This window comes from Triturus cristatus, chromosome 3_1 (assembly GCF_964204655.1).
Source record: "Triturus cristatus chromosome 3_1, aTriCri1.1, whole genome shotgun sequence".
NCBI lineage: Eukaryota > Metazoa > Chordata > Amphibia > Caudata > Salamandridae > Triturus > Triturus cristatus.
This window is the reverse complement of record NC_140583.1, coordinates 132,976,204-132,992,137: the sequence shown is the minus strand read 5'-3', so window position 1 is coordinate 132,992,137 and position 15,934 is coordinate 132,976,204. Positions and strand designations below refer to the sequence as shown.

General features: G+C 46.9%; 1 protein-coding gene across 1 annotated transcript in view; it reads left to right on the top strand.

Moving 5' to 3' along the window:
- Positions 1 to 15,934, top strand: part of NTPCR (nucleoside-triphosphatase, cancer-related) — a 202,666-nt gene that overhangs the window by 85,834 nt on the left and 100,898 nt on the right. Inside the window, exon 4 of the mRNA XM_085643571.1 lies at positions 6,417 to 6,626. Within this exon, the coding sequence (XP_085499697.1) occupies positions 6,417 to 6,626 (210 nt within the window). The remainder of the gene's footprint in view (positions 1 to 6,416; positions 6,627 to 15,934) is intronic.

The window sequence follows — 15,934 nt, the reverse complement described above, 5'->3', positions numbered from 1 at the left end:
CCCATCAGTACTCCAACCGTACTTCCAGCAGTGGGGTCATCCAGAGATAGACCTATTCGCGACAAGCGAACATGCAAAATGCCAAAGCTTTGCCGCCAGGTTCCCACATCCGCAGTCGCAGGGCAATGCGATATGGATGAACTGGTCCGGCAGATTTGCGTACGCTTTTCCCCCAGCACCGCTGATACCGCTGGTGGCACGCAAACTCAGACAACACTCACTGACACTCGTCCTGGTTGCTCCAACGGGGGCACGCCAGCCATGGTACACCACCTTTCTCGAACTTGCCGTGGTGCCGCATCAAAGGCTGCGGATCAAACCCGCGCATTTGACGCAGAACCATGGAGAGATTCAGCACCCAGATCCGCAACAGCTGAACCTGGCAATCTGGCTCCTGAAGTCCTAGAGTTTGGCTACCTAAACCTGCCACCTGACTGTATGGACATCATTAAGGAGGCCAGGAGACCCACTACCAGAGCTTGCTATGCAGCCAAATGGAAGAGGTTCGTCATTTATTGCAATAATAATGACATTAACCCGCTAGACGCATCCATCCAAAACATTATTTGTTACCTATTACACCTATACCGATGCAATCTGGCGTACACCTCTATACGTGTCCATTTGACCGCAATCTCAGCCTATCTACAAACCAGGCAACACCTCTCTCTATTCAGAGTGCCTGCCATCAAAGCATTCTTGGAAGGAATCAAACGAGTCATTCCACCTACCCACCCACCAGCCCCAATGTGGAACCTCAACTTGGTCCTCACACGCCTGATGGGTCCACCCTTTGAACCTCTACACTCATGTGAGATTCAATTCCTTACCTGGAAAGTAGCTTTCCTAGTAGCGATAACTTCTTTACGAAGAGTTAGTGAACTCCAGGCACTAACCGTCCAAGAGCCATTCATACAGGTTCACGCCAACAGGGTCGTACTACATACCAACCCCAAATTCATGCCTAAGGTGGTATTGCAGTTCCATATGAATCAAACTATTGAACTGCCTGTTTTCTTTCAAAACCCACAAACTGTCGCAGAAAGGGCGCTCCATACACTAGATGTAAAAAGGGCCCTCATGTATTATATCGACAGGACCAAACCCTTTAGAAAAACAAATCAACTTTTCGTTGCCTTTGCCCCACACCACAAAGGTAACGCTATCTCCAAAGCAGGAATAGCCAGATGGATCGTTAAATGTATTCAAATTTGCTATCAAAAGGCTAAACGCACTTTAACGATTCCCCCTCGAGCCCACTCAACACGTAAGTTAGGGGCCTCCATGGCTTTCCTAGGAAACATTCCTTTGCATGACATATGTAGAGCAGCCACCTGGTCCACTACACATACATTTACCAAACACTATTGTGTAGATGTGCAATCAAAACAGCAGGCAGCTGTAGGACAGGCTGTTCTCAAAACTCTTTTTCAGACCGCTGCAGCTGGCACCGGTAGCCACCGCTAATAAGAGGGCACTGCTATATATTCTATGCACAGATATGAATTCAGCAGCCCACATGCCTCGAACTGAATATTCTACTTACCAGTATGCATCTGTTCTTGGCATGTAGGGCTGCTGACATTCATATCGCCCTCCCTCCTCCCCGGCGCCTGTAGCAGCTGCAGCTCTCAGAATTACTGTAAGCATGGTCATCACTTTCTGTATCTACTCCATCACGGCCACAATGGCGAAAAACAATCTGAGGATGGAGAGGATGCCCATGCGCACTGTAGTCCAGGGGAGGAGTCACCTATCCAAGGATACTTCGAAGACTCTTCCAGGACAACAACGTGCAAACATCCGGACCCAACACTAGGCGGCGATCTATGCACAGATATGAATGTCAGCAGCCTACATGCCAAGAACAGATGCATACTGGTAAGTAGCATATTCATTATTACACTCTCTGGAACTGGGGGATGTCGATAACTCTGATCTCTGTTGAGACTGAGAGACCAGGGTAGCGCGGATTGGGTGGATGGCGGAGGGGTGGGACATTCACAGGTGGTTTCCGGGATGATCATTGGGGAGGCTGACCCACGGATGGCTATCGCTACAACCTCTTCTGCTTTCTCTAACTGAGAGAATACAGGATGGCGACAAACGGCCTAATATGGGCAAGACATGTAACCAATGAAATTATGTGCACACATATTATTCTTTGCTAATGTTGCTTTGCTGAGCTAGTGAGATTGTATTTTGTTAAAAATGCCAATGAAGAATTCTTTAAAAAAAGAAAAAAGTTCCTGCTTCCTTAGTTAGCAATGTGATTGGACTGTTGCCTAGCAACTACAGAGGCTGCAGGTAGTGGCGTAGTATGAGCGGGGCCACCGGGGCAGTTGCCCTGGGTGCAAAATTATTTGGGGCACAACATTTTAAATGAAAAATAATTTATGGTGGAATGGACTCAGGAAGTGCGAACGGTCCACGGGTTGAGGGATTAGGAGGCTCAATACTTCCCTTGCCCCGGGCACTGGCAACCCATTCTACACCGCATGCTGCAGGCGGCTCGTGTACACATGCTTATGCTTCAAGCAGCATTCTGAAGCAGATTCTTCAACTGTGAATACTGCCTTGATTTTTAAATCTCCCCACGTTTCTCTACAGCAGGACCTTAAATATTTAACGACTATGAGACTGATGAAGCAGGGCCCTGAGCTGTAAATAAACGGGCTCAATTTCAATCAGGGAAGACTGTAAACGAGTCCCTTATAGCGCAACCTCTTTGCCTGGCTGTCTTAGCCTGCTAGAGCACAGCCTCAACTAGTAGTGCTCAAAAACACTTTTACCTGTTTGATTGAAGGTCTGATCCCAGACAGCTGAAAAAACAGCAGGAAGGACTGTTAGACTTACCTTTTCTAATGTGACTCTAGAAGAAGAGGAAGTCAGCCATATTGAAGGAATGGGAAGACTGCTTAACTGCATGTACTTTTTGCTTTGAAGGGTCTTTCCATTGGAGCTAATGCTCACTTTGTTACGACTGTGACAAGAAAGGTGGACAAGCATGTTAGACCTGGCATCATTGGCGTGGGTTTACCCTGTATTTTTGCCCTTGCCTCCTGTTATTTTGCTGTGTGTTGGACATCATTTTTGCTGGTCTAGATGCTTTGGGTACTTTGCCACTGCTGTTCAGTGCCAAAGAGCAAGTGCTCCCTGTAAATTGTGTTTATGGATTGGTGATTCCATGATTGGCATATTTACTAGTCAGTCCCTAGTACAGTGCATTGTATGTGCCCAGGGCCTGTAAATCAAATGCTGCTAGTGGACCTGCTTAGCAACAACAATATGCCTCCCAGACCTTAGATTCAAGTTTTGTTTAGGAATAGGAATCTACACAAGTTTTCCTATTCAGGTTCACATAATGAACTCTTTGACTTGTATTAATTTTTAAGAGATAAGTGGCGCCCCGTGCTTGTTTCTCAAAATAACATCTTTAACACAAAATTCTTTGGTCAGGAGTTTGCCAAGTGGATTCTTATCATCGTTTCTTTTTTTTATATATACACACAAATATTCACATATGCAATGGTTATTTACAAGCTACACTGTGACAATACCAAACAAATGGTCTGTGACATCACTTGAGACAATGTATGTCACTGCAACTTACATGTATACACAAGTTGACATGTATACTACATTTACACAAATTGACACATAATTCAACAATGCATATATACACCATATATTTACAAATACTTCACACCTCGCAATTTTTGAGGATAAGTCCTAGATGTGATTAAGCATCTAATGTTTTTACAGGTATCCTTCTACTTATTGTCGTAGGGACCTGATTCCCTTAGGTCCTCCCTCCGATTTACATAATGACACTGTACTATGGCCCTTGGGAGGTCAGAGCTTTTGATATTATACTAATATATCGTCCTGAATTACGTATTTCTTTTATAGTGCCACCTGTGAACTGACCTTCGCAGGAAATGCTAGCTCTTGGCCTCAAAATAGGATACGCTGACGCGTTTCGACCTTCGGTGGACCTGGGTTGTTGTGTGGAAGGTCTTCTTCATGGCAAGCATTCTTATGGGACACGTATTCCTGCTCAAATGAGGGTTTGATCCTTAAGGTGAGGTCTGTTCTTTACATGGAAGGCTGTCTTCCATGGCAGGTATTGTTGGCTGTACGCCTAGTCAAGTGACTTCTGTAACTTTGTTTCAATCAATTGTACAGCCGCACACAATGCTTCTTTTCTCCTTCCGTTTAGGCTCCAACTGTTAATGCACTTCTCGAGGCTTGCTGTATTTCCAAAGCACTGATTGTGTCACCCAAATAAGCAGCCTGTAAATGTAACTCAGACTTGCCACTGCAGTGTCTGTGCGCAGTTTGGTACTGCCATGTCGACATGGCAAGTGAACCCACTTTCCAGGCCCTAACCTTCCCTTTCCTTACATATTAGTCACCCCTAAGGTAGGCCCAAGGTACCCCTGTGGGCAGGGTGCAGTGTATGTCAAAGATAGGACATGCCCTGATGTGTGTGGCATGTCCTGATAGTGAAATACTGCCAATTTAGTTTTTCACTATTAAAAGGCTATTTGTCCCATAGGATAGAATGGGAGTGCATTTATAACATCTTATGAATATAACTTCCCATTGGAACAAGATGGGTGATAAAGTTTAGGATGCCTGAACTCAGAATATAAAGATGCAACTTTTAGTGAGGATAATTTTTACATTCTGTGTTTGAAAATACCACTTCCAGAAAGTAAACATTTTCTTGCTGAGCCATCCTGTGTTCCTCTGCTAGGTGTGTGTATTGACTGTCTGGCTTTTGAGTGACAGGGGCTGGGGATGTGCATTCTGTTCAGACAGCCACATGAGGGGGGGGGGAGGTGTGTCCTGCCTTTCGAAAGTGGAGGGTGGAGGATGGCCCTATGTCAGGGCGGGGCTGAATAGAACTGGGCTGCATTTAGAGTGCGGGGAGGAGATTTCTTTCACACCTGAATGGACCTGGTCTGCCTTTGACAGTGCTGTCTACACCTCCTGCCAGGAAGCTGCACCAGAGAGGACAGAACTGGTTTTGGTTGGGCAAAGAGCTTCTCTGCCACCAGAGAACAAAGGATTTTGTGCTATAAAAAGTGGGGCCCAGACCCCAGACTTTTAGATTACTTCTGGGATTCAAGAGGAACCTTTGCCAAGGAGAAGACCATGAGAAACTGAGGAGAAGTACTGCCCCTTTGCTGTGTGCTGTCTGGGGTTGGCCTGCAGTGGCTGTTTCTGCCAATGAAAGGACCAGGACTTTGCTGTGTGCTGTATCTCCTGCTTGAGGAAGACCTCCAAGAGCTTGAAGTTGAGCGTGCCTCCTTTTTTTGAAATCTCAGGGATACAAAGACTTCACCCCCAGCTCCCCTGAACTTCCTTGCTGGGAGTTCTAACCTGCCAGGAGGTGCCTGTTGATGTTTTGGGCCTCTGGAGGTTGTTTCTGCTGTTGGCAGCTGGGAACGTAAGGCAACGTCGAGTAGCGCAACACATCTGCACCTGTTTCCGACGCATCAGCAAAGAAACCGACGCGGCGCCTGCCTGCAGCTTGAGAAATCGCCACATGGAGTGCACATATCTACGAAGGCCGAGATCACTGCACTGTTTCTGACGCAGGCCCAGCTGTGTGGCTGCAAGAACCATCGCACAGTGGGACCGTGGCTGCAGAGACCGATGTATCTCCGATCCTCACGCATCGTATCTGTGCTCCACACCTGCAAGAACACTGGGCTGCAATAAGAAACTGATGCATCACCTCCCTGCACAGTAAGAAACCGACGCATCACCGCCCCTGCGTGGCAGTAAGGCACCGACGCATCACCTTCCCTGGGCATAAGGAACTGACGCATTATCTTCCCTGTGACAGTTTCTGTTTGTGCGCGTGACGCATCCAAGGTACTTTGTGTGAAGAGTGTCGCATCTGCAATTTGCTTTGAACAGAACTGTTTCTACCTTTTGAGAGTCATATTTTGATTACTGTATTTTGGATTTTTGTTGTTTTGGTCTTGTGTAGTTTAGATAAAGATTCCATATTTTTCTAAACTGGTTTGGTGTCCATTTGTAATGTTTCCACTGTATTACTGTATATGTGCACAATTGCTTTACACACTGCCTCTGAGATAAGCCTGTCTGCTCTTGCCAAGCTACCAAGGGGATGAGCAGGGGTTATTTTATAAGCGTATCCACCCCTTACCCTGACTAGGAAGAAGGGTCCCTATTTTGTCAAAGGTACAAACCATTGCCAACTAGAGACCCCCATTTCTAAAAAAACAGGTAATAAAAATTCTTCCAATAAAAGTGCATATAATTTGTGGAAAACTCTTGTGTTTGTTTGTTGAAAAGACACCTGTTGTGTGTTGTGCAATTTGTTTTTCTTTTTTGCTTATCAGTTCTTCTGTTAATTGTTGTTTATTTTTCCTCAGGTTAAAACTGGCAGTAGCAGCAACAAAACTGTATGTGTTTTGGATGAAATTGGTAAAATGGAACTCTTTAGTCAATCATTTATTCAACTTGTGCAAGAGATTCTGAACAAAGATTGTGTTGTGGTATTGGGTACCATACCAGTACCTAAGACGAAGCCACTGGTTCTTGTGGAAGAAATAAAAAAGCGAAGGGATGTGAAGATATTCTATGTAAGTGTTATGAAAGACGTTTATTTATTTTGTCAATACTTTGTATTAGCTTTATGAGGTTCCTTTAAAAAATATATTTTCATGTATTCCAAACACTGACTGTTAATTGCACAGGCTTATTTACTAAGACTTTAGTCTGTCACAGGTTTTTTAATAACGTAATTTGTATTGTTTCTGCTATGTATGCATATATCTGATACCTATGCATTATATTCTTATTCCTACTTAGCCAATGTCCTCGTTGTGAGAAAGTGCCCTCTTTCCGCACAGTTTGCCCCCACCTTTTGCTGAATTGCTGATGTGCTTTGACTTGTGTACCCAGTGTGTGACGTTGGCCTGGTATATGCTGTACACTAATTAAAGTGGGCAGCTTGCACCTGTCCAAACGACCCTTATGATGTATGAGGTCAAAGATAACCTTTAGAAAGCTATTCTAGTGTAGGCTGTGGAGAGCAGCCTTCAGGCTTAATCTTGAAGGAAAGTAAAGCAGCTTGTTTTACCAGAATATCACCTTTAGTATTAACTAAATGAAAGGAGAACTACACAGTAGTCATAAAAATAGGTATTTATTTATATAACACTCTCTAGTATCCTCCACACTGGGGTACAACACAAACCACACAATACTTTAGCAAAAAAACAGTCGTAAGTAGCACAATACACAGTGGGCTTCAGGGGGAGACCAAACCATATACTAAAATAGTGGTATAAGGACCACGTCTGGAGTCGGGACAGTGTCTAGAACACGTAGAATCGCTGGGACCCCAAGGAACCACCCAAGGTGAGTAGACAGGGACCCCACGGAGGATGGGTGCACTGTGTTAACACGACTGCAGACTCCGTACAATTCTATGGAGAAGTCGCGGTTGCAATTTTAAGGTTTAAGGATCCTTCTCAGTGGACTTTGAGGAAACCCTTTGGAACTTAGGAGGTTGGAGAGCCACCCCACCCATGGATACCAGAATACCCGAGTTATCTATCCCAGGAGAGCCGGGTGCATAGGTCTGGAGTGGTGTCAGAAACCGCTGTCGTTTTCAATGGAGGGTTGCAAAGAAGAGCTGCTGCCGGGAATGAAGAAAGTGTCCGCTGGAATCCAAGGCTGGATTCATGATGGAAGGAACCTGAAAACAGAGGGGACATAGTCTGGGTCACTTCAGGGTGACCAGGGGCTCAGTGGACGAATGCCCACTGATGTCGGGTGCTTCAGGTCCGAAGAAAGGATACTTGACTCTGCAGCCACAAGGACCAGGAGACATCAGTGACGACCAGGAGCCAGGTGCGAGCTGTCCCACGAAGGATGTCAGGTGCTGAGGGGTAGGTGTCCGGCTGGAGCACCAACAAGCCTTGGCAACAGCAACCCACGCAGGAAGGTCAAGCAGGTTTCGGTGTAGACCAGCAAAGTCCAGGGGATTCACCAAGCAGTGGGGAGTCAGGGCACATCTGGAGCAACCGGGAAAGCCCAATTCAAGAGGACCCTCAGGAGGACCCACAGGCCTAATGACCAGGAGTCGTGAGGGGACCTCGAGCAAGATCACAAAGTACCAGGCCACAGAGCACTTGGTGCGAGGAGGCCAGAGTTCTTTGGTGGAAATACTGCTCTGGGTCAGGACTACATGGAGTCCAATGCACAAGCTCGGAATCGCCAACAAGCATATGCACTTGCAAAAGTACGCAGTGCAGAGGGGTTCGTGTTATGTGGTCCCCACGAAGGATACTGGCCTCAAACTTGGTGAGAGGGCAGCTCGACCTCAAGGAACTTCGGAACCCACCTCCTGTGTTGCTTGAGCCTTCGGAGTCCGCAGGAGCTCAGGATCAGCAGACCGGTCAGTTGGTTACGGTGCCTGCGAATGCAGGGGAGTGACTCCTTCACCCCAAGGGAGATTGTTCAGATGTCCTTAATGCTCCACAGGTCCTGCACGGAGCCTGTATGGGGCAAGGACACAGATGATGCTTTGGACGAAGAGGGAGACGAAGTCGGGCCCAGTCGAAATCCAGCGAAGTCCAGAGTGTCCAGACCGTCAAAGGTCAGTGGTTTGTTGTTGCAGGTCCAACAGCCAGGTAAGCCCTTATGTACCCACAAGAGAGGGTTGGACAGATTCAAGGGACCCTCCTAGGGGAGGGTCAGGACAGAGGGGAGGTTACTCCCATGTCCTTTGTCCAGTTTTGCAACAGAGCAAGAGTCAACGGCTCCCAGAAATGGTTGGAGCTGGACTATGCACAGGGACACCAAGTGTGCCCCAGATACAGACTTTCAGGCACTTTAGAAGTGCACCCACCCAGCCCCAATACACTACATCCTGTCTGGGAGGTGGTCACACCTCCCTGTGACAGGATCCTATTGTCCAGCCTTCCCCTGCTCGAGCAGGGCAGAAATTTGTCTCTGGTCAGCAGCAACCATTTTGTGTTTCACGGGTTGAGAAGGCTGGCACCGGAAAGACCAGTGACCCCACAAAGCTCGCTTCAGAAGGGTGGGATCATACCTCCACACCTTACCGGTGTGGAGGTATGATTCCAAGGTGTTTGATACCAGACACAACATGTTTTGTTTCAGCCGTTTTCGAGATGGCATTTCCTGCGAGGTTATAATGCACCTCTACCAATGTATCTGGCTGAGTCACAGACAACCAGGAAGAATGGTCTCCGAAGGCTGCAGAGAGGCCCTGTTCATACAGGGATACCCTCTCACGTAAAACCCAACACCCTGCCTTCAGGATTGTTAAGGCCTGATATTGGGGTGACTTATAGGTTGTAAGTGTAGTGACCTATAGATATAGTGAATCTATATCTAAAGTGAGTGGTGCAAGCACCATTTTACACCGGCTGCAATGGCAGACATGTAGTTCCATTTTGCATGGCCTCTCGTGGGTCGCATAATACATGCTTCAGCCATGGGAGGCTTCTGGGGTGCCTATGCCCTGGGTACACGGGTACCATATACTAGGGACTTATAAGGGTACACCAGTATCCAATCTGGAGCGTACCAAAGTACATGGCATAACATTTTAAGTTGAAATCAGATAGACTGGGGTCCTAATTAGCAGGATCCCTGTCAGACTAGTCAAAACAGTGTAACATCAAGCAAAAAGTGAGGGAAACCATAAGAAGCAGATCCTACTTTCCTACACCCAGGGACTATGTTCTTGCCCTAAAACTGCATTGAAGCCTAAACCTAATTGGCATCTCTGGCCGCAGGTCAGTCCCTGGTAAATGGTACCTCAGGTACCAAGGGCACTGTGACCAGAGAAGGCCTCTAAGGGCTGCAGCACTTATTGTGCTACCCTTAGAGGTCCTGTACCCTCACACTCACACACTGCCTTTGCAGGCTGCGTGTTTTGGTGCAGAACAAAGTGAAGAGTTGACATGGCACACATCCTTGTGTGCCATGCCTACAACCTACTGCCCTGGCATAGGTCAGTTACTCCTCTAGCTGGGTACACTATACCAGTGGTGAGGATACAGGTGCATGAGCCTTGTACCCCTACAGTGTCTAATTCCATTCTTAGACATCGTAAGTGCAGTGCTCCCATTAAGAGTATATGGTGCTGGGAGTTTGTCATTACGAACTCCACAGCACCATAATGGCTACTCTGAAAACTTTGGTTTGGTATCAAACTTCTCAGCATATTAAACCCTTACTGATTCCAGTGTGGGATTTAATGAAAAATGCACAGAGGGCCCTTTAGAGATGCCCCCTGAAAATGAACCTACCACTAGCGTCCAGGCTGAGTGGCTGCTTTCAGCTACCACCACCAGACATGTTTCTGGACCCCTGGGTCCAGAGGTTGCTGCTCTCTAGGGCCTGAAAGAGTGCACATCCTTGGACGAGGTGCCAAGCCTCCGTCCCCAGGATGGGCGGGGTTCACAAAGGGGAAGCTTCAAAGGCTTGCCGCCTTTGTGAGCTTCCCCAGGCTGCTTTCAGCAACTGGTCCCCACTGGTTCTGACCCCCACTTTGGGCGGGAGAACCAGCGGGAAAAACAAGTGAGGAAGAGAGGTGTGCCCACCTCTGCCAACTCCACCCCTCAGGTGGGGGAGGCAAGGTGAAGCACAACTCTCAGTCCCCGCCATCTTGCAGATGGGGAGACTCAGCCAACCCTTCCCACTGGAGGGTGCAGAATAGGGGGTGCACCCACCCCAGGGAAGGGTCCCATTGGTTCCTAACTTTTACCTACCTGTAATGCCCCTAAATCTAGAATTTAGTGGGACCCCTGAACCTTGCTTCCTCAGACAAGAACCTGCAACAAGAAAAGAAGGACTGAACAGCCATGCCGAAGCTAACAAGAGGAAGACGCCCACTGACTGGGCCCCAGCCCTACTGGCGTTTCTCCACCTCGAACCTGCTCCTGCGAAATCCCAGTGTGTCCGGCAGCCAGCAACCTGGAAACCCTGGAGGACCTTCCTGCCTTCAACCACAAAAACTTTGTCTCCCGTGAACACCGGATTTGTTCATCTGCAACCTCTGTCCCCGACCGGAAACCGCATATCCGCACCACTCCGCACCCGCCGTCCAAAGCCCGAGCTCAAGTGGGCAAACACCATGAAGAGGTCCCCCCGGCAATCCTGCCCCGAGATCCGGCAACTCTGACCTGCCTCAAGCCACTAGCAGACGCCTGCAGCCTAAATCCGGAAGGTCGCCCCAACCGCGACCAGGAGCTGGTAAGAAAATCCGACCCCTAAAGGCACCCCTTCACTGACGCCCCACGGCCTTGGGTGGCCAAACCGATGGTGCCTAACCAACCCCCAACTTCCCAACTTACCTCTCAAAGTGGTGGTCACACCCAGAAGACCTTAGTCCCCAAGCCTGCAGTGTCTTTGCAAACCGGAGGTTCCCTATTGCAAACAACACGGCGCCCGACGTCGAAACAGCACTCTGCACCCTTCCGCCCTAGTGCCGCTGAGGGTGCACCTGTGGTGCTACTTTGTTTCCTCATTTGCCCTGAGCTAAAGTCTTAAGAGCTTTGCTCACCCAACCAACTGGCCTGCTAGTCAGTAGCCACCAACTGGTGGCCCCCTATCCCCCTTTGAATATCATTGGGCCTCAGCACTCTGTACCCGGTGCCCTAGTGCAGCTGAGGGTGTAACAAGAGAGCATCCCTGACCCTGGGGGACCCCCAGAACCTAAACTCCCACTACCAAATCTTCGTTTTAAACCGATAACACTATTTTCCTCCATAGGATAACATTGACTGTTTTTTGTGGAAAAGTTTCTAAGTGTGGAGTTTGAAAACCTAAAGAAATTCTTTAAAATTGTACTGTTTAACAAAAATGATTTTACTTACCTGTTTAAAGGAAATGTCCCAGAGTAGTATCTAGGTGTACTACTCTGTGTAAGAAAAGTAATCCAAGAAGTAACTTACCAGGTATTTTACTGAAAAGCTCATTCAAGGGACATAGGTACTGTATTTACAAAGTATTGCATTTCTCTGCAACCATACTGTAAGTCATAACAAGTGCAAATGCAATTACAATGCAAACTGTTTACAAAAAGCATTACTACTGTAAAGTATTTATTGCATACCTGTGCCAGGCTTGCTTGGTTCTAGAGAATAAAATAACTACAAGAATATTTTTTATACAAAAACAATTGGTCTGAAATTCAGTCTTTGAGTGTCTAAATTCATTTGCTGACTGAGTGTGTACAACAAATGCCTAGCACTGTCCTCTGATACTGCCTTACTGATCGACCTCTGCCTATCTTTGGGGTTCCACTGAACTCTGTGCACACTATACCTCACTTTGGTATAGTATATACAGGGCTAGCTTCCTACACTCGTATTCTTTTTGTTTCACTCAGCTTCACCTGCTGCATTAGAGAATTGTCAATCAGTCCAACTCTCTTTATTTTGGTAAAATACCATAAAAGAAGAAACACAGGTACAAAGCATCGCCCATTTCGATAAGGAGACAGGGCAAGACATTAGATAAGACTTAACAAGAGAATTAAAAATTAAAAGTCACTAAAAGGGTAAAATAACATGTGATAACATTTTTTAAAGTATCTTACTAGTGAATCATACATCAGAGGTGCTTTCCAACCACAGAACAGTTAGTGTGCAAATTAGGCAAAATCTTTTGTCTAATGTGCATGTGCATTATAGGGAAAAAGCGATCACTGGCCGTGGACATTTAGAAAAGACATTTGCAAGATAAATCATCACAGTAAAGGCAGAAAACCGAAAAAAATAGGCGGCAGTCAAAAGTGTGCATTAGATAAGGTCAAAATTAATAAATGGCTATTCACATTCACAGAAATGCAGGAGGAAGCAACAGAAATGCAGAAAGGGGCACAAGGGGTGCAGAAAGAAGCAAGAGAGCTGCAGAAAAAGGAAGGGAAGTACAGAAAGAAACAAGCAAGGTGCAGAAAGAGGCAAGAAAAGTGAAAAAGAGGCAAGAGGGCTGCAGAAAGAGGCAAGAGAGGTGCAGAAAGAGGGAAGAGGGTGCAGAAAGAGGCATGTGAAGTGCATAAATAAGCAACAGTGGTGTAGAAAGAGGCAAGAGAGGTGAGAAAGAAGCAAAGTCGGAGCAAAAGGAAGGGAGGTGCAGAAAGTGGAAGAATTGTGCAGAAAGAAGCAAGATAAATGCAGAAAAAGAAAGATAGGTGCAGAAAGAGGCAAGAGAAATGCAGAAAGAGGCAATAGAGATGCAGAAATGGGTAGCCAGAAAGTGCTTAAGTCTGCAAGGCAACACTACAGCGGTTCTCAGAAGTAGGCCAAGGGGCTGTCTGTGCCCTTCTGATTGCCCATGAATGGCCTAAGAATGTTGCAGTTGCGCACACAAAATGTTGTGATGGATCAGATTGCAGTATGGGCAGGGCCTCACTAGAATCTCTGGTACCAAGCTGCCTGCAAACCGGAGTCAACCATTTGCTCCTAGGTTTTGTGTATGCTGTGCAGGCAAAGAAGAAATGGCCAAAAGTTTGGTGCAGGCAAGAGCAACAGGGACAGCCCTTCTGCTGTGCTCTATTGGCCAACCAAGAGTTTGTAAGAGCATTAACTGGCAAGCTGCCATTCCTAAACTGGATATACAACTTCCTATCAGCCGGCACTTTGATGATATCAAAATAGCTTTTGAGAGTGCAGCTGGTTTTGAGGTCTCTGAATTTATCAGTCAATCTGCCCTGAGTGCCATCTGTATATGCTTTACACTCAACCCAATCCCAATATAGTAACTTAATCTGCCGTCTGTTCTGGGTAGGAGGGCAGGTAATGCTATAGCCAGAGAGGCCAAGGCAGGAGTAAAGACTTTTAACATGTTTGATCCATCCTATGTTGTTCGCTCTGTCTATGGCACAGACCTCCTCAAAGGCCGCAGCATAAGATGACATCTCTGGGGTAGAGACCATCCGCTGCCAGAACAACAGAGTGCGAAGCTTCGCAATATCACTAATAGGTTTAATGCCCATATCGAGCAGAAATGGGCAAAGGGGTGTGCTTTGTGAAAGAGAGGTCAGGTGTCTGAGAAACTTATTCTCCTGGGTAGTCAAATCGCTTGCTCTTTCCATGCTCCAGAGCTCAGCTCCATAAAGAGCACTGCACACGGCCTTGCAGCTATAAAGTTTCAGGGCTGTTGCAATAGGCTTAGTTTAAGAAAGACAGTGCTCCTTGCGAAGAGCTCCAGTTGCCTGGGAAAACTTAAGATAGGCCTTATTGAGATGGTTCTTCCAGGCCATGTCCTCCGCCAATTTAATTCACAGGTAGTCAAAAGAGCTCACTCTCACTAGTGCAGTAGAGCCTAAAAAGAATTTTCCCTTGAAGGACTTGTGGGGATTCAGTAGCATGAGCTTGGTTTTGGAAGTATTTATTTCCAACCCCTCTTGTCGCAAAAGAGATTGAATTGGTTTAAAGGTTTTTGCAAGCCCATCAGGGTCTTTGAGACGAGTAAAGTATCGTCTGCGAACAAAAGGGTGGCAATTCTCTGCTTGGCCAGGGAGGGGGCGTCCGCTGGGGTGGCTGATAAGAGTTTGGCAACCCCATTGATGTAAAGTGAGAATAAGGTTGGGGCCAGAACGCAGCCTTGGCGGTCCCCACGCTGTACACTAATGGAGTCAGTAACCTGTCCATGGTTGACCCATCTAACCCTAAAAAAGTTCTCTTCATGAAGCCTGACTAGAAGACTGAGAATGTTCAACAGCATACCCATGTCCCTGAGCACCCACCATAAATTGTCCCTGGGAACTAGATCAAAGGCATATTTCTGGTCTATAAATGCGATGTATAAGCTCCCTTTGCCCAGCAAAACTATCTTCCAATAGATCATAAGGAGACGAAAGACCTGATCGACTGTGCCGGTTTTCCGTCTAAAGCCCACCTGGAGAGAAGAGAGAATGTCATTCTCCTCCATCCAATTCGTGATTTTCGCTAGTAGTGATCGACCGAGGACTTTCTGGACGCAGTCGATCAGGCTGATCGGTCGATGGTTGAAAGGGTTAGACCTGTCGCCCTTTTTGACGATAGTGATCACTTCCGCCCCCTTCCAAGATTCTGGAATCCTCCCTCCTCCCGTGATGTCATTGGCCAGGGTCAGGATGTATGTTGCCCAGTTTTCCCTATCAGAGCGGAAAAGATCTCCTGGGATGCCATTCGGCCCAGGGGCTTTGGCGGGTACAATTGCATCCAGATAGGTCAGTATTTCATCTCTGGTGAATACAAGATCATGTGATAATTGAAGTGGTTCGTGCACTACAGATTCATTGTCAAAATTTTCAAGGATTGAGTACAGGGCTCCGATATGGTCTTGCTACTCTATGGCTGGGATGTTATTGGCCAGAGGAGGGGACCTCTCATTATTACTCTTACCCACGAGTGTCCAAAACAGCCTGGCATCTGGGTGCGAGATGGATTCCCCAAGCTCTTCCCACCTCCTTTCATCCCATTCCCTCTTGGCCTTGAGTTGCGCCAGTTTGTATAGGCCCCTCAGTTCTCGGATTAGTGGAATGTCCTTTTTCCTTAGAGCTGAGGACAGACGTTTTTTTAAAGATCTGCACTCTTTTGAGAACTATACGGTCTTATTGGTCGATTTCACCTGATTTGGGCGGGCCTTAGATGGGGGAACAGTAAAATTTAACGCCCGGAGGTTGAAGAACGAGGAATGTAAATCACTGCAGCTAATGGGACTGGTCATATAATTTGTCTGGGGAGACAACACCCCTAGATGACTTTCTAGATTGTGTTTAAGAATACTAAGTTTGTGTTTATCCGCCACAATTGTGGGCCATTTAAGCCGGCGTTTGTCAATGGAGGGAGTCACCTCCAATGTAGCTAGGAGAACGGCAGCAAGTCTATTCTTTTCACCCCAAGGGTGCTCCATTGTC